Source organism: Panthera leo, chromosome D4 (assembly GCF_018350215.1).
Source record: "Panthera leo isolate Ple1 chromosome D4, P.leo_Ple1_pat1.1, whole genome shotgun sequence".
NCBI classification, from domain to species: Eukaryota; Metazoa; Chordata; class Mammalia; order Carnivora; family Felidae; genus Panthera; species Panthera leo.
In genome coordinates, this window is record NC_056691.1 from 40,599,383 (window position 1) to 40,622,741 (window position 23,359).

The window sequence follows — 23,359 nt, forward strand, 5'->3', positions numbered from 1 at the left end:
CTTCAAGGCTTGTCCTCAAATGACACTTTATTCTAAACTGCACGTGATAATTTAACAAGTTGTGATCCCACTGTATGCCATGGGTCACTGCAAAAGTATCCCATTTCTGCCTGCAGAGAGGTCTTCACTGATTGATAAGAGGGACTATCCAGAAGGATTTGAAGCAACAGGGGAGACAGAGACGCTGCTGGAGGTAGATCCTGAGCTAGATCTAGAACCACCCTGGCTTCACTACTTCTGCCCTTATAAGTGTATCACAGGTGCTTCCTATTGGCCAAACGTGAGAGGCCAGTTGTCAAGGGAGCCTGGGAAATGTAGTTCATACAATACAGAGCAGAGCTGTAGAAGAACAGGGAGGGGATCTGAGGGCAAACTGGTGAATGACTGGCACGACTGGAAATGCCCAAATATTAACAACTTTATTCTCCTTGGGCATTGGTGGGGGAGACAGTGGGCAGGGCGGGATGCAGTGATTCTGAAACAAAGTGAGTTATCTTGAATATGTAATTAAGATTCTGTGGTTTTATTCTTCACTATTAAAGGATATTTGTCAATTCTTGTTTTGTAAGTGTGTTTTGAAGACATTTACTTTTCTAAAATTTCTTAAAGACAAAGCATAAGAGACTCTTAAAAACTGAGAACAAACTGAGGGCTGATGGGGGGTGGGAGGGTGGGGAGGGTGGGTGATGGGTATTGAGGAGGGCACCTGTTGGGATGAGCACGGGGTGTCATATGGAAACCAATTTGACAATAAATTTCATATATTAAAAAAATAAAATACAATTTCTTAAAGATAAAATTAGTATTTTTTTATTCTTTATATGTGGAAAAAGGTGTAACTCTTGCTGTACTCTACGTAATAACAGCTACTTGTGGTAATTTCTGATGCTGCCCTTCTGAAATTCTTTTGTCTTTTCTTATCTGATAATGGGACCGTCTTTCTCTAGCCTGGTATAGTAGCTCAATGCTTTCCTACACGATGCCTTTCTAGCATTGTCTCTCATCCACCATCTCTTTCTCAACTGTCAGCAATAAATAATTATGCTTTTCCTTGAGCTATCATAACATTTTTACCTCTTTTAGAAAACCTATTCCACATGCCTTTATATAGCATTTCATTATTTAAGATCAGGGACTCCATAATGTTTTTATATATTTCTCTGTACTTGACACATAGGAAGTGTTTTTTTTTTTTTTTAATTTTTAATGGTTATTTATTATTGAGAGACAGAGACAAAGCACGAGGGGCAGAGAGGGGGAGACACAGAATCCGAAGCAGGCTTCAGTCTCCGAGCTGTCAGCACAGAGCCCGACGCGGGCTCGAACTCACAAACCGAGAGATTGTGGCCTGAGCTGAAGTCGGACGCTCAACTGACTGAGCCACCTAGGCTCCCCAACACATAGGAAGTGTTTAACGTTATTTAATGAATTATTGATTGGATTATAGAATTTTAGAGTGGGAATGTGCTTTATGAATCATTTAGTTCTGACTCTCTGACCTATCTTCTGTCATACTACTCATGGAAGTATATTAGATAAATTAGATCTAGTTATTAAGTATCTAGTTGTCTAGATATTAGATAAGTTAGATATTAGTTCATTAAAATCCCTGAAAAATTGACACTTTTATTACTTTATGCTCCATCAGTAATGTCATAACAAGAGAAATAATATAGACAATATTTATTGAAGTATACTTTGATGCAATTTTCTTCTTAAAAAAAATTCGTTTATTTATTTATTTTGAGAGAGAGTGTGAGTGGGGGAAGAGTAGAGAGATGGAGAGAGAGAAAGAGAGAGAGAGGATCCCAAGCAGACTTTGTGCTGTGAGCTCGGATCCCGACTCGGGGCATGATTTCATGAACTGTGGGATCATGCCCTGAGCCGAGATCAAGAACTGGGCACTTAACCGACTGAGCCACCCAGCTGCCCTGGTGTAATTTGCTTCTTGATTTCATTTAAAGAATAGGAAGAAGAGAGGGGAGAATGAATTTTGAAGTACTTAACTATGTTCATGCATTTTTTCACTCCTTATGACTATTTCTGATGAAAACTTGCAATTATTCAGGGGTGCCTGGCTGGCTCGGTTGGTAGAGCATACGACTCTTGATCTCGGGGTTGTGAGTTCAAGCCCCCAAATTGGGCATAGAGCCTACTTAAAAAACAAACAAACCAAACAACAACAAAAAAACCCAAAAAACCTTGTGATTTCTCTTTATTTTTGTAAGATCATATAAGAATTTTTTGTTTTTATTTTTTTCTTCAGCGGATTCTCTAGAATTAGAAAACTAATGAGTGTCATTTGGTGAGGCTAGTGCTTCTTTCCCAGTCTTCTAGAAAAGTATAAATTGATAAATTCTTGTCTTATAAATATTATAGAAACAAATTCCTCTAAGACATTTAAATGTTTGCGTGCACGATCTCATCATCTTGGTGACATATTTTAATATTGGTTCATGATCTCGAAATCTGTTGTTAGCTGGCAAGCTATGAGAGCCAGATTGCCAAGCTGCGATCCGAGGTTGAAAAAGGAGAGGCATTGCGACAAAGTCTGGAATATGACCTGGCTGTTGCTAGAAAGGAAGCTGGTCTCGGAAGACGGGCTGCTGAAGAAAGGTTAGCTGAGGCACATAGGATCCAAGAAAAGCTCTGTGGTAAGACTAGTTTTATTTTTCCCCATGCTGAGGGTTTTACCCTTATTGTATATCATTGCTCCCTGTTGGGTGTGTTTACCATCTAGGGTCAGAGGTGGGGTTTTGGATTTTTGGCCTTTGATGGACAGCCTTTGCTGCATGGGTATAAAGCCTTCTACAGTATGTGAACATTCATTTACTTTGCATTGATTTTTTTTTTTTATGTTGTATATGTATGGAAAAAGGGATTCAGAATTCTTTTAATCACTTTGTAGAGCAGTTGTTCCATGAATAGTCAATCAGCAGAATCACATAGAGCTTAAAAAAAAAATTCATAGGCCTCCTATCACATGTAGTCTGAATGAGAATTTCTAGCTCAAGAGAATCTATATGTTCAAGGAGCACTGCAAGTGATTCTGTTGATTAGCTAGGTTTGGGAACCATAGGGTCAGAGTGTGGTGCCTAAAGAAGAAAAAGGCAGTGGATTTAATCCTCAAACACTGTTATATAGCATATGAACACTTAAAAATCTTTTAAGTATAATATATGTAAAGAAATGTGCCTAGTATAAGTGTATAACTCAGAAGAAGCACCCATATCATGAAATGGGAAATTACCAGCAGTCCTTCCACATGGATAACTACTACCCTTTTTTTTTTTAAGTTTATTTATTTATTTTGAGAGAGAGAGAGAGAGAGAGCACAAGCAGGGGAGGGGCAGAGAGAAGGAGAGACAGAATCCCAAGCAAGCTTTGGGCCATCAGTACGGAGCCCATGTGGGCCTTGAACTCACAAACTGTAAGGTCATGACCTGAGCCGAGATCAAGAGTCTGATACTAAACCGACTGAGCCACCCAGGTGCCCTTACTACCCTGATTTTTAATAGCAAGGATAAATTGTGCCAGTTTTTTGTACTTTATATTAAATGGAATCATATAATATGTACTCTTTTATATCTGGCTTCTTTCCTTCAACATTGTGTGTGAGTTTATTCATATTGTTGTATGAACTTTGCATTGATGCTTAATATTATATTGTATGACATACCACATTATATTTATCCATTTCTGCTAATGGGCACTTGAGTAATGTCCAGTTTTTGGTTATCAAGAATAATGTTGCTATGAACATTCCTTTTTTTTTTTTTTTTTTAAAGATTTTATTAATTAATCTCTACACCCAAAGTGGGGCTCGAACTCACAAGAGTCGCATGCTCTACTGACTGAGCCAGCTAGGTGCCCCAATGTTGCTATGAAAGTTCTTGTATGTAGCAGGTCTTAATTAAAAGAATATTGAGCATGAATTCAGAAGATTTAGGTTTAGGTCTTGGTTTTACCACTTACTTACTGATATTTGAACTTAGGTTGTTTTAAGGATGAAATGAAAAAAAACAAAACAAAACAAAACCAAAAGTATTTTATTAACCACGTGGGACTGAACAAATGTTAAGCTGTAGTCATTGTAAAGGTTCTGGTCCCTAACTGTGGCCAGCTGTCTTAGGTTATTGCCATCGGCCAGAAATATTTTTGATTACCTCTGGCATTTAATAACCACACCACTACCTGGAACTTAGGAATATAAGAATTGAAAGGCACTAGATATACAAGTTAGTGACTTTTATTTAATTATGAGGAGATTGAAGTCCAGAGAAGATAGGATGTTATTTTCCTGATGTCAAGTGATTTCAACAGACACTTTACAGAGGAAGATAGAAGAATAGCCGTTAATGAAATTAAAAATTTTTTTCTTTGAGTTTATTTTTGAGAGAGAAAGAGAGCAAGCACAAGTGGGGGAGGGGCAGATAGAGAGGAGACAGAGAATCCCAAGCAGGGTCTGTGCTGTCAGTGCAGAGCCTGATGTGGGGCTTGAACTCATGAACCATGAGATCATGACCTCAGTTGAAATCAAGAGTCAGACGCTTAATCAACTAAGCCACCCAGGCGCCCCAAACCCACATTTTTTCTTAAAAGATTTATTTATTTAAGTAATGTCTACACTCAGTGTGGGACTTGAACCCTGAGATCAAGAGTCTCATGCTCCACTGACTGAGTCAACCAGGTGCCCCCCCCAAAAAAAAAAACCCCACAACATTTGACTTATTTTCTTGAATAGGAGAAAAAGCAGTAGAATGTAGCTGGTGCTATAGGTACACCTAAACTTGGGCATGCTTCTAGGAATATGTCATATTGGGGCACCTGACTGGCTCAGTCGGTTAAATATCTGACTTCGGCTCAGGTCATGATCTCATGGTTTATGAGTTTGAGCACCGCTTTGTGTGAGCCCCGCTTCTCTCTCTCTCTCCCTTTCTCTCCCTCTCTCTCTCTCTCTCTTTCTCTCTGTCTCTCACTCACTTGCACCCTCACTCTCTCTCTCAAAAAAAAAAAAAAAAAAAAGGAACATGGCATACTATTTCATGGCAAAATCACCATTGTCTGGAGGGGAAGAAGAGATTAAGAAATTAGAGAATAGATTGTTCTGAAACAGTGAGCTTTCCTAGAGCTTACTGATGTGAAGTGGTTAAATCTTTTGTCCTAAGATCATGCTGTAAATGGAATCAACTCCAACGCCTAGGTGTTTGAACTCCTAGGGATTTAATGTGTGGTTGGAAATATACCTATTATTCTTTTATATTTTTAACAGCTCAGAATGCAGAACTTCAGGGAAAGGCAAATGAGATCGAGAAAGCATTCCAGACTTCCCAGCTGAAATGGAAAGAAGAGTGCAGAAGATTTGAACGTGATTTGGAGGAGAGAGACAATATAATTCAAAATTGCAATCGAGAACATGATTTACTTATGAAAGAAAAAAGCAGACTAGAGAAAACTCTACAGGTACCTTATTTTTATAAAGGATATTTTCTCTATTCATTGAGATGTGTTACATGTTATTTGAAGCTATCCTTGGAAAGGAAAATAACTACCAGAAATCAAGAAAATCTGGTTTCCTCTCACCCGCCCTGTCTCTTTCCCTCTCTTTCCTTTCAGGAGCATTTTTGTGGGTCTCTTTTGTAATATGCTTTAGCAATACGTTAATATGTACACTGCCTCTTTTATGAAAAACAGTTTGAGATCTCTGATCAAACTAAAAGAACTCAATTTATGTGGGATTATAAGAAGATGAGAACCTATAGCCCTTTAGGTCCAGTAGCATGAAAATTTAGAATTTTAGAAATGTGGGCCCTAGATTTAGGTCTGAATATCTAATAGATACAAAAAATATTTATGTCTCTGATGTAAACTTCATTATCTATGTAGAGCCCTTTCTATTTAGGCATGACATCAAAAATATTTGATGACCTTTTACTGAGCTATTTATTTTCCCATTTTTTCCTTTTTTTCTTTTTCTTTTCTTTTTTTTTATTCTCTAAAGTAAAAGTATGACTTAAGGTTGAATTTGCCTACACCTTAAAAGATAGCTTTTTGATTGCTTATATTTGCCATTTTTTTTTTTTTTTGAAGCACCAGTTTAAAGTAAAAAATACATGATAGAAATGCTTTATATTTGCCACTGGCATATATGGCTTTCCAGAATTCTGGAAATCTTTATTAAAAGTAATTTTACACAAGCATTTAGTCAGTGTAAAAGTTTCAGTATAAGGGTTCCATGGCATTGTCAGCAGATCTTCTGATTTTCTCCATGTCAGACACAGTTTGTCTCTCGTCTTCGTGTGATGTTCCCAGACCGTAGAACAGTGCCTGGTATGTGCAAGGGCTCCCTTAGTAGCTGAATGGGGGGAGTCTAGGTGCCTACTGGTGCTCCAAGTCCCTGGGTGGCCCTGTATAACCTTACGTCTTGCGGCTACGGCTACGTGGAAAGAAACATAATGGCAGTAGCCTTCCTTAATAGTCCATCAGCCTGCACCTCAAATTATAAGATCTTTCTGTGATCTTGCCTAGCTACTGGATAGGAGAACTCTGCTTAATTTTATGCTATTGGCTTTGAACTGATCTGCGCAGACTTTGCGGGTATTTGGGGTTGAATAGGAGTCACACTATTTCAGCAGAGGGGAAAAAGCTCGAGTCCCTTTGTGATGGTTTCCATTAGTGAAAGTTATAAGGGTAATCTTTATTATGCAGATCCCTTCTGTCTATTTAGACACAGAAGGCTTCTTCTCATATAAGCCACAGACTCTTTCTCCTTGTGTTAATGGGAACTTAGTTTTAAACCCTATAGATTAGAAAATTGGGCTTCTTGAGGAACCTGCATTTTATATTTTTAAGAGTTTGAACCAAATTAGATCTTGTAAATGTAGTACAACTAGGAAAACCCAAAAGAAAAGCCTTTTGCAAGTATTATCTGTAGAACTAGAAATTAGTTGCAGTCCAAACCTTAAAAATTTTTTTTTTGACTCTTCAAATTTTTAACATTCTGATTTGTTGCACAAAACTCCTTCCTTCTCACCTTTGGTAAATACAGGTTCTCTGTTAGATTTGTACGTAAATTACCAGGAATAATCCAGTTTGTTCATAGGTAATTAGATCTTTACATGTTACCTACTTTACGTGTAGATTTACATATAGATTACATATAATCTACTTTGTTTTTGTCTCTGTGTCATATCATTTTGTTCAAACCTCTGAAGTTAAATTTTTTAGAGAAATTGGGTTAAACATATGCCTCTCTCTCTTTCTTTCTCTCTTTCTCTCTCTCTAACGTTGTTTAAATTAAATGGATAACCTTAGTTTCTTATTCACATCTACATTCTGATGATCAAAACATGATATAGTTCTATTAATAATTTTAACATAAATTATAATGAGTTTTAGCAGTCTGTAGATAAGATGAGCCCTTTGTATGCTTAAATTGGGGCTGAAGGAAGAAAGATGACTTTCACTGACCTAATAGTAAAGCAAGATTTTATTCATATAAAGGAAGCATTGGAAAAACATCAGCAGGAGAAGAATGAGATGGAGTGTCATATCAGGGAGACAACATTGGAGGAGTTTAGATTACAAGCAGAACAATGGGAAGCAGAAAGAAGAGAGTTACAATTTATAGTACAGGTATTTAAAAAATAATAATTCGGTTCCTTAAATGTCTTTTTAATGCTTATGATACTAAAGCATTAGTGCAATAGTTGGCTAGCTTACTCAATGCAAAAATGATTCCTAGTCTTTGATTTCTGGAAGGCCATGTTTCATTTGTAGTTACATGATAATATGGGCAACCGTTACCAGTAGATACTATCAGAATTAGAGTAGGGCGACTTTGTTGCACAAATTATGTGATTTTGAGAAGGACATATATACATTTGGTATTTTATTTTTCCAATTTAAAATATGCGATGGTTCACTTTAATAGCATAAAGAAATAGAATAATTGGATTTTAGATATTAAAGGATGCTTATAAGTTAATATAGCATAGTGATTTTCAACTCTTTTTGTTAAGAGCAAGTTCTTTTTTTTTTCTTGCTTTTTACGAAGATCATATTCTTAATTATGTTCTATTTACTCCTTTCTTCCAACACACAGAATCCCCAAGGCTTCAAATAGTCCAGTTGGAAAATAACTGATTACATCCAACCCCCACTGTAGATGAGCAGATGGAGATTTATGATTTACTCAGATCATAGACTGAGTAATTAATGTGGGAAAAGACAACCAGTCACCAGATTCTCACTCTGGGGTACTTTGCATTTTATTTCAGGAGATTACACATAAATTATTTTGAAGGGAAGATAAGATAAATTCAAACTGTTAATTCACTAACCAACTAACTTAAAATTTAAAAGAACTTTTCGTCATTTCTTCTTTACTTATTTTTGTATAAGGCATTTTTTCTATATAAACCAACAAATTGAAATATAGTCTTTGTACATGTCCAAGATACGCACTCTTCACAGAATGAAAAATATCCATCTAAAAATTTTGGAGTAGTTTTGTGTTAGAAACAACTGTGCAAGACAAAGGCAGCCGAAAACATGCAGAGAATAAAAGCCACCCTATTTCTTTAAGAGTAAAAGCTGGCAGTAAACAGTGGAAATACTGGATTTGTTGTATATGTAAGTATTCAAAATACCAACAAATACCCAAACCTTTGGTCTTTGGGCAATGCTTTTCTTACTAGTTACCCCATCTGTAGAATCTGGTAAAACATTACAATCACTCTGTAGACCTCTTGGTATTCTTAGAGTCTGATTGTAATTTGTGTAGTTCACTCATTCATTCATTCATTCATTCATTCCTTAAGTACACACTGAGTTTCTGCTATGGGTATTGAGGATACAAAATTGAGATACGATTTCTGTCCTAGAAGATTTTAAAGCAGAGAGATATGTAAAGAGAGAAAATATATTGTAATATAATAAAGTTTTGAACAAAATTCTATGGGATCATAAAAGAGAAATGTATTAACTGCCTAGGAGAATGGGGAAACCATCACAGAGTAGATGATATTTGAACTGTTGATAATATTAAAGCCTACCTAAAACAAACAAGTAAACATTAGTAAATGAAAATAACCTCTTCATTTCTAAACATTCAGAAATCTCCAGTGCCCCCAATCAGTAGCCTGAAACTTATCAAATATGATTCAGAGACCTTTATATTTAAATGTGTGGATGATGTGATTTATTTATTTATTTTTATTTTTTTAACATTTATTCATTTTTTGAGAGACAGAGAGAGAGCACAAGCAGGGGAGGGGCAGAGAGAGGGGGAGACACGGAATTCGAAGCAGACTCCAGGCTCTGAGTGGTCAGCACAGAGCCGGATTCGGGGCTTGAACTCATGAAACGCCAGATCATGACCTGAGCTGAAGTCGGATGCTTAACCGACTGAGCCACCCAGGGATCCCTGGATGATGTGATTTAGATGTGATTTCTAAGTCACTGAAATGTATGTGGTTATACCAGACTTTGTATTATGAAGTACTAAAGGAATATGGTACCAGTCTTTTTCTTTCTTTATTTTTTTTTTTTTAAGATTTTATCATTTCTTTTAAGTAATCTCTATACTCAACGTGGGGCTCAAACTCACAACCCTGAGATCAAGTCGCATACTCCACTGACTGAGCCAGCCAAGGAGCTCCTGTATCAGTCTTTAATTAGTATGTATGGGAAAGAATAGGGAATATACTCCTAGTTACTACCACCTTTTATAAGATATATTTTTTAAAGTTTTTATTTAAATTCCAGTTAGTTAACATGTAGTGTAATGTTTGCACAAGATAAATTTTATTGTATTTTATAACTGAAATGTTCAGAGCTCAGTCTCTCACTTTTTTGTCCTTTTAGCATTAACAAAAGAAAACTGTCTTTCCTTTTTAAAGCAAATTTAAGAAACTATTCATATTTTTAAAAGTCTTTTTTTAAACAACTTGTGGGCTAGATTGAAATTCTCTGCTCTCCCTATTGGCTGTTGATGGGTTTAGGTTTCCATCCTATAATTAGATGTTAGTATGGTATAGTGTTCTCTTTGTGTAACTAACTCTCTAAGGGAATTCAGTTTTTAAAATAAGTTAAAAAAAAAAAACAAACCCTTCTAAGTGAAACCCCATCTTTAACAGACAAAGCAGGTGTAGTATTTCTTTCATCTGGGCTTTAGAATTCAGACCCACTATAAAAAAAAAATCTTAATTTTATGCCATGTCTCCTTTCTTTCCTAGTAATTGAAACGCTAAATAGAGGTGTACTTCTCTGGAATATTAATGGGAACTCTAGTACAGTTACCTCATTTTAAAAAAGTGTTTCTCATTTTTTTTAATGCATGCCCTTTTTTGATAAACATAAAAACTCCCCATCTTTCTTTAGCATCATTGAAATTTCAAAACAAATCAAAGGCAAAAAGCCCCCACCAAAAACAACAAATCAAAGCCAATTTAATTTAAAAACAAAGTATTAATATTGATTTTTAAAGATATTACCTTTTTTATCTTTATTAAAAATTTTAATTTAATTTAATTTAAAATGGCCATTTGTTGTGTGGTTATTAGGTTTCTTTATTCCTAAGTTTCTTTATTCCTAATATTCCTAATATTCCTAAATATTCCTTTATTCCTCACATTCCAAAGCAATGTGAACTTTGAGGATGCTTATTTGTTCTAAGCTTTTCTATTGTAGACAATGTGGGACAGGCAGCCGTAAAGGGTTGTTTTAAACCACCGTGCCCTTTTCTTTGTCATTTTTCCAGTTCATTTCAACGTATAAATTACCAGTAGGATTGAAAATATTTGGAAGACCAGTGTATATTTTTACATATTTATTTTGTTTCCCAAATTCTATAACTCAACCAAGGAATAAAATGATCCTTTCCTCCTTCGCTGACTAAATTTGGTTTATGTATCTAGTGATTAAGGGGTAGGAGAGTTTGTAATGGCAAAGAGTATGAGAAATGTCAATTGAAAATTATACTGCACCCTAAAGACAGAGGGGGAAGAGTGGGGAGCAGGGAAAGCAGATATTAGAGCAGACTTAGGCCATCAGCAGGCTGCGTATTAGGGATTGGAGGGCAGCGTGTAGAGATTGACCTGGTGGGCATGACTGTGACCTGGAGATAGCTTGGAGAAAGCTACATGGACAGGAGATATTTCGGATCATTCAGCGATGATCTAGACCAGCTAGGAGCATTTCTTTGCAGTTTCCTAGGAAACTGCCCACCGGGGCCCCATGTAAGCAAATGGCGTAGACAGTGACTCTGGCATTGATACTGCCTGTTATTTTCAAACGGGAAATGCCTTTATACTCAATTTATAAAATTACTATATATTGTGCTCATTGTAAAAATGCCCTAATTTAGGGAAACTTAAAGGCAAAAGTGAAGGTCTTACGGCCACTCCTCGAGTCCCACTCCTTATCTGAGGGTATATAAACATATATCATTGAATTACATAAATGGAATTATATTCTTCAGTATGTTTGGTGTCCATCTTTTGATATCCTTATATTATTCTTAGAGGTGTCTGCATGGTTTTCTGCTATGTGGACATTCCTAATATATATTTAAGGAATCCCTTATTGATAGACATTTCATTTACTTCGAAAATTTTTTGCTCTAGTTAAAAATGATCTGGGGGTGAGGGGGTGCCTGGGTAGCTCAGTCGGTTGTGTCCGAACTCAACTAGGGTCATGATCCTGCGGTTCATGAGTTTGAGCCACACGTTGGGCTGTCTGCTGTCATTGTGGAACCCACTTTAGGTTCTCTGTACCCCTCTCTGCCCCTCCCCAACTCGTGTGTGCACACAAGTTTAAATAAACATTAAAAGGAAAAAAAAAAAGATTTGGAGCACCTGGCTGGCTCAGTCGGTAGAGCATGCAGCTCTTCGTCTTGGGGTTGTGAGTTCAAGCCCCATGTTGGGTATAGAGCTTTTAAAAAAAAAAGAAAAGAAAAAAAGTAAAAAGCTAACATTCCTGGCCATATCTTTGAGCTGTTGTAAAGTTATTGAACTGTGTAAATGCCTACAAGCATCACTGCTTTGGTGTGAAAGTTTATGGATTTATAATTATGATAAGTACTACACAAAGTTAGTGCCATTTTATACTGTATGGCTGCAAACACTATTTCTGATTGTAGAACTGTGCTGGGTTTGCAGATTTAGGGAAGAACAGCTTGTTCTGGTTCTTTCAGGAGATAAGCATTACTAGGTTAAGGTGGTAACTAGCTAAATTGATATATTTCATAAGGTAAGAAGGAGGGGTACTTTAGCTCTGATAAGTTTCTTTTTTTTCTCTGATATGTTTCTAACTATACTCATAATTCTTCAGACTTGAAACTGTATTTTGGAGTCTGAGAAATGTTTATATGAGTACAAATGAAATTAATACTTTTTGGGCTATGTTTCTGAAAGATGTGGAAAGAAAGCAAGTTTATTTTCTAATAGCACAATGTGGTTTTCTGGGTTGGTAAATGTCAGTTCAAAAATAAGCCTCATTTTAAAATATTTTAAGTTCAACACCTCCCTCTAGTGGAAGAAAGAAAAATTCCTTCAATTTCCATTGTCTTTAATTATGATTTGGTTACACACACACACCCACACACGCCACACTTACTTTTTCACTGTAAGCTTTTTGTTTTATTAGAAAATAAATTCTGTGACAAAATTTTTTAAAGTTTATTTGAAAGGAGCAAATAAATCTTGATATATAAATGCATGAACTATTTTATAGCTCTTTTGGAATTTTCTTGTATGTTATAATGCATCCCAGACTTGGATTGTGTTGATAGCACCATAAACTTAAAACAAATATTTGAACATGCAAAAAGTAACAGGGATTAATATACCAGTACCCAGTATAACCTACCAATGCCATTGATATAACTAATATTTACCATTTAGATCGTGTGTTTGTCATATTTGTTTCAGAGTTAAAAATAGATGAGCAATAAGTTGTTATATTATTTAAGACTGTTTTTTAAAAATGTTTATTTATTTATTTAGAGAGAAAGAGAGAGAGTGGGAGGGATGTGGGGGGAGGAGCAGAGAGTGAGGGAGAGAGAGAGAGAATCCCAAGCAGGCTGTACGCTGTTAGCACTGAGCCCAACTTGGGGCTCGATCCCACAATGTTGAGATCATGGCCTGAGCTGAAATCAAGAGTAAGACATTCAACCAACTGAGTCCCCGAGGCTCCCCAGAACTTGCCATTCTTACAGAGATTTCACTGATTTTCTTGAATAAGTGCTTATTGGATTATTGCAAGCCTATGGTTAATTTCCAGTTATGAGAAATTTTATTTTGGCATTTTTTGCACATGTTCTTGCTGCTTTTATGGAGGAAAGAATTTTTGGCAGTCCTTATACTCTGCCATTCTGAAATTACTTCTGTTCTCTGAAGATATTGTCAAGTTTTATTCTCTTTATATGTGTTCCTCTCAGGTTGTTTTTCCCCTTTCTCCTTGATTTAGATTTCATCTTTTATGTTGTCCCCCTCCACCCCCCATAACTTTTTCATATGTTTAAGAGTTGGGGACAGAAGAGCTTATTAGAAGCTCTGAGCGTTTGTATTTGTTTTTTCAACTGTGATCTTCACTGTAGGGTTACCTGGCTAGGTATTTGAAATGGATACGTATATAATTCTCCTACCTACCCCAAATATCTTAACAAGAGGCAGAAAGTAGAAAACCTGATAGAATCAGTGTCAGAATTCCAGGTTATATTGCTTCACCAATAAGCAAAAAGAAACTCCAAGGAGTAAATAGTTTCAATCTTATATGAACTCTGACAGAGAATGGAAAAATCTTGATAACATACCAAACTGATAAATCCCTTAAAACAGTTTTTTAATTAATTAATTAATTAATTAATTAATATTTTTTAGAGAGAGAGAGTGAGCGCATGTGAGCAGGGGAGAGGGGCAGAGAGAGAGAGAGAAAGAATCTTAAGCAGGCTCCATGCTCAGCACAGAGCCCAACTTGAGGCTTGATCCCATGACCCTGGGATCATTACCTGTGCTGAAATCAAGAGTCAGAACTCAACCAATTGAGCTACCCAGGTGCCCTCCATGTTTTTATGGAGCCTAAAAGTAGGCTCCACACCCAGCGTGGGGCTTGAACTCATGACCCTGAGATCAAGAGTCCCACATGCTCTACTGTTTGAACCAGTCAGGCACCCCCCAAAAACTGATAAATCTTGATGCTAAATTGACAAAGATACAAGAAAAGATAATTATAACCAATCTCACTAATGAATATACACACAAAAGTATTATATAAAATATTAGCCAACTCAATGCAGCAAAATATAAGAGATGTAAAAAAGCCTTTATGCAATAAATGCCAAGTGAGTTTAACATCAGAAAATTAATCAGTGTAATTGTAAATTAATGTAATCCGTTAACTATGTAATATAAGTTTCTTGGATATGTAAATAGAATTCCTATAAAATCTATATTATATGCAGAAAGCAGCTTTTAAAATAAAAACTGCGTATGTTTTTATATCCATATTCAAGAATATATAGGAATTGTCGCATAATATTAGTGACTATTTGACCTCTGCATTAAAACTGATTGTTAGGTCAGAATTTCATCTACATATTGAAAGACTTTTATTTAAAAGCTATTTTACCGTGTGTAACATTTAAAATAGGTCAAATATCATAAAGTTAAAATCTCACCAATAAATACAATATGTTCTAACTGATCCATTATTGATTTTCCAGTTGTTCTTTTTTTTATAGGATTAAATTGAAACTGTCATGGAATGGTGGGCATGCTCTTTGTTTAGTGTAATGAAATAATTGCATGTTGTCTTTCTGTGCTGTTTATCAATAGGATGGGAATCACAAGCCATATTTTCTTATAAGTAAATTTCCTGAGACTTCCTGGATACTTTAGTTTCTTTGCTTTTTTAATAAATATTGTTTGAAATAATTGCCATCAACTAGGATACAAGCATTTTTTGGTTATAGACTTGATTTTGTTTTTATTTCAAATTATTTGGTTTACTCTGTGATTAACCTTGTAAATGGCTGTTTATTCATTTAAAAATACACGTAGTAATTTGTGTGGACGATAGAAAGTTCGAGATTATGTGTCAATCAAGAGGGCATATAATTTAACAGTGAATTTGGATTAATGCTGGTAGTATTGACTGCTTGAAGGAGGGGGACCTATCCTCCAGAATAATAATAGTATCTCATACTTGTATAGTGCTTAATGGTCTTAAAAGTACTATTGTATGTGAAGGTACTGTTATGATGAAATTAGATTACATATGGCTATTTATAAACCCATTTATTCCTGAATCCATCCAGAGTGTTAGTAAAAACTACGAGTGCTCTCTGCACAGTGCTGGTACACTTTTGCTCTGGTACCCAGCTTTGCTCTTAACTGCGGTAGTTTAAGGATTGAAAATATGTAAGTAGATGAACTTCTGTATATGAAGACGTTTCCATTCCCAGAAGAAAATAATTCTTAAGAGTTCATGTGTAGTCAGCTACAGAGTAGTAATCTCATGAATGAGGGGATGTGGAAAGAAGAAATTAAATTATGTTTTGTTCTTCATCCTTTGGCTGTGGACTGTACTGCTGGGTACTTTCCAAATTAGAATCTTTTATAGAGAGAGAATTGTATTTGATGCTTGCGACATTTTCACTCAGACTCTGGTGACATCATTTGAGTGGCTAGTAATACTTGAAACCATAATAATATGTATTTGTGCAAGTCCCTGAATAAGATTGTGCTGGTGGGGGCGAGGTGGGAGAGAAGCCTTTGTCAGAGACCTCAGTGAGAATGATGAATCTAGACACTTTACTGTGGAAAATACCTTTGATACGTGTGTTACTTTATGTTTGAATTCTCACAAAATTCACCTCTGTCTGATTTCTGAGTTTAGTTGGGAAAGGGGATTGAGAGATTTAAGTAGAAGACTACCTGATGTTATCGTTCTTTCAATAATACAACAAAGAGTTGAAAACTTGAAAGCTGAAGGAAATGAAACACAGCCACCTAGTGGATGCAACTTTAAGAGCTATAACCATAGTTAAAGTACCATGAGCTCACATAAAAATCTCTCCAGGGTCATTATTAGGCATTCAAGCTAATCATTTCTTATCACACAAAAGGGCAATGTACATTTGTATTACAAAATATTTTAAAATTTTAATGAGAGGGAAAACATTGCATATGGCTGTTGGACTACAGCATTATGTAAATAGCCTCAGAAGTCAATTGAACTAGCATAACATTATAGAGAGCTGTACACATTTTCAACTATAACATGTATTAATCAGATTTTTAAAATGTTAAAATTCCAGTAGTGTGTTTTGAACACGTGTATATTCTGAAACATCGCTGGAATATCTCGACCCCTCTTGCCTATAAGGGCAAGTGTCTATAAGACCCTTGAACAACATGGGTTTGAACTGCATGGGTCCACTCACATGTGGATTCTTTTCAATATGTTGGAAAATTTTTTGGGGCTTTTGGACAATTTGAAAAAAACTTAGAGATGAACCGTGTTGCTTAGAGATACTGAAAAAATTAAAAAGTTAGGCATTTTAAGAACACAGTATCTAATACATGTAACATACAAAATATGGGCAGTAGACTATTTGTGTTATCAGTAAGGCTACAGTAGACTACAGTCAGCAGCAGGCTATTGGTAGTCAAATTTTTGCAGAGTCAATAATTAATTAATTAATTAATTAATATTTTTTTTGGCCATGCATGGGTCAATGTCCCTAACCCTCATGTTGTTCAAGGGTCTACTGTGTAGATTAACCTATTGTGGTTGAAGCACAGATTTAGTTACTCGTGGTCTTCTATAAAATAAATTTTTGTCATTGTTGGCTTATAAACTTAAATGAATTATTTTCCAGGAGCAAGATAATGCTGTGCAAAATATGCACAAGAAGGTAGAGAAATTAGAAGCTGAACACATGGACTGCTCTGACCTTTTACGGCAACAAACGAGTGAGCTTGAATTTAGCACTCAACGAGAAGAACGTCTTAGGAAAGAGTTTGAGGTATATTTTTCTGATTCTTTTAAAACATATATATGTTGGGGCACCTGGGTAGCTCAGTTGATAGGGTGTCCGACTCTTGATTTTAGCTGAGGTCATGATCCAAGGGTCATGGAATAAAGCCCTGAGTCAGGCTCTGTGCTGAGCATGGAGGCTGCTTAAGATTTTCTCTGTCTCCCTCTGCCCTGCTCCCCTGCTCACGCTCTCTCTCTCTCTAAAATAAAAATTAAAAAAACCCCAAACATATATATGTTATCCAGTCAGTAATTTAAGGCCAGAGAAGGTTTTACTCTGTAATAAAAAACTAATTTTTTCAGCATTTATTTATATTGAATATTTGGATTCTTTGAAAACATTGTGTCTGAGTAAATTATATTTTTCCCCTAATTTTTAAAATCTATCCATTTTTAACAATTCTCATGGAATATTTGGAAAATATGAGGGTAATTGTTTAAACTGTAAGGTTGAGGAAGCAACACAGGAAAGGTTTTTGCACACATAATATTAAATTCTAATTTTGTAGTTTGAATCCTATACTAGCTGCATGGTTTTGTGGGTAAGACTTTAAATGGGAAAGAAGCATCAATTTACAAATTAAAAATGTGATTTTTATGAGAGAATGATACTGATGATCAATTTAATTAATTCTGAGAGAAATCTATTTGTTCATTCTTCTTTTTAAAATTTCCTTTTGTTTGTGGGAAATGAAGTATTTCAATAGATAAAGAAGTTTTGTTTTAAACATAATTTATAATTGTCATTAGGTAAATAAACACTTATGAAGAGAATTCAATGATAAAATGCTAGAGATGCTCTGGTTAAACTCACTGCTGTCATTTAACGTTGTTCTGGAAATTTTAGCCAAAGAAGTATATGACGGAAGAAGAGCAATAAGAATTATTATTGTGGGAAAGAAGGAGGTATGACTCTTATTATTTTCAGATGATACACTTATACCCTAAATAATCAAGAAAATAAACTTAAAAAAAAATTTTTTTTTAACGTTTATTTATTTTTGAGACAGAGAGAGACAGAGCATGAACGGGGGAGGGTCAGAGAGAGGGAGACACAGAATCTGAAACAGACTCCAGGCTCCGAGCTGTCAGCACAGAGCCCGATGCGGGGCTTGAACGCACAGACCGTAAGATCATGACCTGAGCCGAAGTCGGCCGCTTAACCGACTGAGCCACCCAGGCGCCCCAAGAAAATCAACTTTAAAAATATTAATACTAGTAAGAACATTCAGTAAGGAGGCCAGAAAGAAAATAATATGTAATAATTATATATACATTCTTATACAGCAGCAATAATCAGAGAATAATATATTTAAAATATTTAAAAAGTTTTCTTCACAGCGACAAAAATAAGAATATAATCAACTACAAACACTTAAAAGTTACAAAAAGTAACTGAGAGTCTTCAAAGAAAATGGTGAGACATTTTGGGAACACTCAACCCTATACTGATATGTATCCTCCCTAGGTTATATTATGGGGTAAAACAGTTCCAATAAAAAAATTCAGTGGAATTATTTGGGGAAGATAGATTCAGAAATTCATGTTGAAGACTAAAGAGCTACCTGAGAGTCTCTAAAACATTTTGATAAGGGTAATGAGCGGGGGCTTACTATTTCAGAAGTTAATATGCATTATAAAGCTTTAGTATTGTATTGCTTGTGGTTATTTGGTTGTATGCAATAGAAACCAACTTTGGTTAGCTTAAATAGGGAATTCAGTGAAGAATATGGGAATCATATTTGCAGAATCAGGATGAAACCTGGGGAATTAGGCTCAGAAATGAATCCCAGAGCATCTCCAGAAGGCTTGGGAACAGAAATGATGGATGAAATTGAGATGAATTAGTATCCATAATTTTTATTTTATTTATCAGTAACAATTTGGTATCATTCGTTTTGTACTTTTATTTAGGATTCAAGTCCCAGAGAGAAAATATTTGACTGGAAGAGGTAGTTTGCCCCAAATAAATCTTTCTCAGTTCTACTAAAAATAAAGCCCAGGGGCGCCTGAGTGACTCAATCGGTTAAGTGTCCGACTCTTGATTTTGGCTCAGGTCATGATCTTGTAGTTCGTGGGTTTGAGCCCTGTGTTGGGCTCTGCACTGATATTGCAGAGCCTGCTTGGGATTTTCTCTCTCTCTCTCTCTCTCCCCTCTCTGCCCCTCCCCCGACTTGGACCTCTCTCTCTCCTTCTCTCTCTCTCTCCCTCAAAATAAATAAATTAAAAAAAAAATTAAAGCCCACAGAGCACCTAGTTGGTTAAGCATTGAATTCGGCTCAGGTCATGATCTTGCAGTTCACGAGTTCAAGTCCTGTGTTGGACTCAGGTCATGATCTTGCAGTTCACGAGTCAAGTCCTGTGTTGGACTCTGTGCTGACATCAGAGCCTGGAGCCTGCTTGATTGGTGACTCCTTCTCTCTCTGCCCCTCTCCTGCTGGCACTCTCTCTCTCTCTCTCTCTCAAAAAAATAAGTAAACTTTAAAAACATTAAAAAAAATTAAAGCCCCAAAAAGAAATTTTTATAAAGAAAATTAGGGTCCAGTACCAAAAGAAGGGGAAAAGAGATTGTTGAGTGGCTAAAAAGTACGGTAACTCTAAGAGCAGACTAATGGCATAGAATTGAAAGGCTGGTAGTAGACTTGTTGAATATATATAAAATCTAGTATCTTAAATCAGTGAGGATAGGAAAGATTATTCAGTGAGTCATGTTGAAACAATTGGTTAACTCTTTGGGACAAAATATAGTTAGATTCCCATCTTGCATTATATTCTAAAATAAGTTCCAGTTGGATTAAAAAAGAGTAAAACATTAAAAACTGATAAACTAAGAAGAAAATTTAAGTCCTTTTGCTCTCTGAGTGCAGTATGGCTTACTAGTAATCGTAAAAGCAGAGGAACAAAATCATAAAGAAATGGACTTATAGCTGTGATTATAAAAAATTAAAGTAATATACAGTAATACCTTGGTTTGTGAGCATAATTTGTTCCGGAAACGTGCTTGTAATCCGAAGCACTTCTATGTCAAAGCGAATTTCCCTATAGGAAATAATGGAAACTCAGATGATTTATTCCACAGCCCAAATATATTCATATAAAAATGATTACAATACTGTAATATAATACAAAATAACAGAGAAAATATGAAGAAAAATAAACCTACACTTAACTTTGAAAACCTTCATGGCTGGTGTGAGGGAGATAAGAGAGAGAAGGGTTTTTGTGTAGGACAACTTTCACTATCACTAATGGAATCACTGCTGTCTGTTGGCTCAATGGAATCTTTGTCTGCATGGGGGCCCTTGTATGTGCTCGCACGGATGTTGACTTCAGTATAGTATTAATAAACTCTTGTCATAGACTGTATTGAATGTAACTGGCAATAAGGCAGCAGAGGAAAGGGTCTATATCTGCAGGCAGCCTGACCTAGAACCAAGCAAAGCATTCCTAAGCTTACTCTTGAATGGAAAAGGAAAGGACGGTCCATAGGTGCTCTGAAGTGACAAAACATACTCTAGTGCCAGTTGTGGACACACCTGCCAATGTTCTGAAAAATCATTGATTTCTGCCAAACACCGCGGCCTGAGATCAGGCATCTGAACATGGGAGATCACCCACAATCCTGCAGTGAATGACAGAAAGAGAGAGAGAGAGAGAGAGAGAGAGAGAGAGAGAGAGAGAGGAACCATTGGCTTAGTTGTGATCATGTGAGTCTCGGCATCAAGTACTACTTGTATTGCAAGACATCGCTCATTTATCAGGTTAAAATTTATTAAAATGTTTGCCAATCTTGCGGAACACTCGCAGAACGAGTTGTTCGCAATCCAGCATTTTACCGTACAAGTAAATTCTCCACTTCAAATAAAGTAAAAAGGCAAACAAATGAGAAAAATATTTACAGGAAAGGGTAAATAAAACTCTATCTCTGTATCTCTCTATGTAAATCCCACACTATCTGATGAGAAAAAGGAGAAAAACTTTCTGAAAAGAAGAATCTACCAAGGACATCAAAGAAGATGTGAAAGATGTTTGTATGGACAACAAACACATGAAAAATACTTAATCTCACCATGATGTAAGAAAGGCTATAACACTCATTATGCTAAGATTAAAGAAAAAGAAAGCACCCAGTGTTGGCGAGGGTGATTTTAAAACTTCCTTTACCTTGCCAGTGGGAGTGTAAAGGTATAAAGCCTTGAAGGATGTCCATTTGTCGGTGATCCTTTGCTCATTCTCATCGTCTCTGTAAGTTTTCTTGGTCCTCTGTTTTTTTCAAACATTGTTTTACATGGAAAGCTTTAAACAGATTTTTAAAGATGAACAGAATAGTATAATGAACCTAATGTACCAATCACCGGCTTCAACAATGATTTATATATGGCCAATATGATATCATTTATACCCCCAGTCACTTTCCCCCCTTCTATATTATAGTGAAATGAATCCCAGGCATCAGATTATTTTAACCATAAGTATTTCATTGTGACTAAGAAATAAGGTGTCTTTATTTACAGCCACATTATCAACATCAAACCTGAATTGACAGTGATTACTTAATTCAGTCAAATATCCAGGCATTATTCAGACTTCAAATTGCTTCATAAACAGCAAAAACGTGTGTAAGATTGGGGTTTAAGTCAGAGTTCCAATTAGGTCTATACATTACAATTGGTTGATATGTTTTGTGAATCTCTTTTTTTTTAATTAAATTTTTTTTTAATGTTTATTTATTTTTGAGAGAGAGTGAAAGAGAGACAGAGTGTGAGCTGGGGAGGGGCAGAGAGAGAGGGAGACACAGAATCTGAAACAGGCTCCAGGCTCTGAGCTGTCAGCACAGAGCCCGACGCAGGGCTCGGACCCACGAACTGTGAGATCATGACCTGAGCTGAAGTCAATTGCTTAACCAACTGAGCCACCCAGGCACCCCATGAATCTCCTTTAATCTACAGATTCTCCATCTATAGTTTTGTTTGTTCCTTGTATTTGTAAAGACTCCAAATTATTTGTGGTATAGAGTTCCCACTGACTCTGCAGGTGCAGAACATCAAACATAAACAATGTTTCTTAGTATAGATCTTTTTTATTCAATGCAGGCAGGGGCGGGGGCACGGTGAGCATTTTAGTTAGGAAACTCATGTCCTTCATTTTGAGGAATTCTCTTGTGTTATTTCTTCATGATTTTTTCCTCAGGGTTTTTTTGTTTTGTTTTGTTTTTGTTCTTTCTCAGGCTTTTATTATTCAAATGTTAGACCAACTGGATTGATGTTTTACTTTTTTTTTTTTTTTTTTTTTTTTAACCTTTCTGTTGTCTTTCTCTTTGTTTTTTACTTATTGTGGCTTCTTGGGAGATTTACTTGACTTTACTTTCTAATCTTCTAATTGAATATTTTCCTTTTTATTTTTAATTTCTGAGAGCTCTGGTTCTCTGTACCACTTAAAAAATTTTTTTTTCTTACATTTATTTGTTTTTGAGAGACAGAGAGAGACAGAGCACAAGCAGGGGATGGGCAGAGAGGGAAGGAGACACAGAATCTGAAGCAGGCTCCAGGGTCTGAGCTGTCAGCACAGAACCCGACGCAGGGCTCTAACTCACAAACCACGAGATCAAGACCCGAGCCGAAGTCAGATGCTCAACTGACTGAGCCACCCAGGCACCCCTTTCTGTACCATTTTTATAGCATCCTGTTCCTATGAGTACTGTATTCATTTGTTTGTTCAGTATTTATAGGGAGTTTTAGGCACACTAGGGTGCTTGAGGCATAGCAGTGAGCAAAACAAAGTCTCTTCCCTCTTGAAGCTAACACTCTAGTCAGGGAGAATCACACATTAAATGAAACAAAACATGATAAGCCCTGTGGAGAGTAATAAATCAGACTAGGGGAAGTAATGAGTGATGGGACAGGATGGTTACCCTTTTAGGGTAGTGTTCATGGAAGGCTGACTTGATAAGATGGTGTTTGAGTAGAGACCTAAAGGGACAGCCATGTAGATACCTGGAGGAAGAGCATTTGAGGTAGAAGGAAGTACAAAGGCCTTGAGATGTGAGTGTGCTTGGAGTGTTTGAAGAATAGCAAGTAGGCCATTGGGACTGACATGGAGAAGCTAGTAGGAGATATAGAAAGGTAGGCAGATTTTCTAGCCTTGACAGTCTTCTGTAATTCATTGTAAGAACTTTGGCTTTTGTCTGAGTGAAATGAAAGCCATTGGAAGGTTTTGAGCAGAGGCTTGATATGCTTCCTCAGATTTGTTTGAAAAGCATCATTCTTTATACTCTTTGGAAAATAGCTTGTAAGAGACCACTTAGGACACTATTAAA

At 36.1% G+C, this 23,359-nt stretch overlaps 1 protein-coding gene across 8 annotated transcripts in view; it reads left to right on the plus strand.

Moving 5' to 3' along the window:
• The window catches only part of CCDC171 (coiled-coil domain containing 171), a 302,971-nt gene that overhangs the window by 24,440 nt on the left and 255,172 nt on the right, over positions 1 to 23,359 (plus strand). For 7 of the 8 annotated variants that reach the window (XM_042913069.1, XM_042913067.1, XM_042913074.1 and 4 more), the window contains 4 exons: positions 2,480 to 2,654; positions 5,273 to 5,463; positions 7,504 to 7,635; positions 16,886 to 17,032. In XM_042913069.1, the coding sequence (XP_042769003.1) occupies positions 2,480 to 2,654; positions 5,273 to 5,463; positions 7,504 to 7,635; positions 16,886 to 17,032 (645 nt within the window). The remainder of the gene's footprint in view (positions 1 to 2,479; positions 2,655 to 5,272; positions 5,464 to 7,503; positions 7,636 to 16,885; positions 17,033 to 23,359) is intronic. The other variant, XM_042913073.1, reaches the window with a different exon arrangement.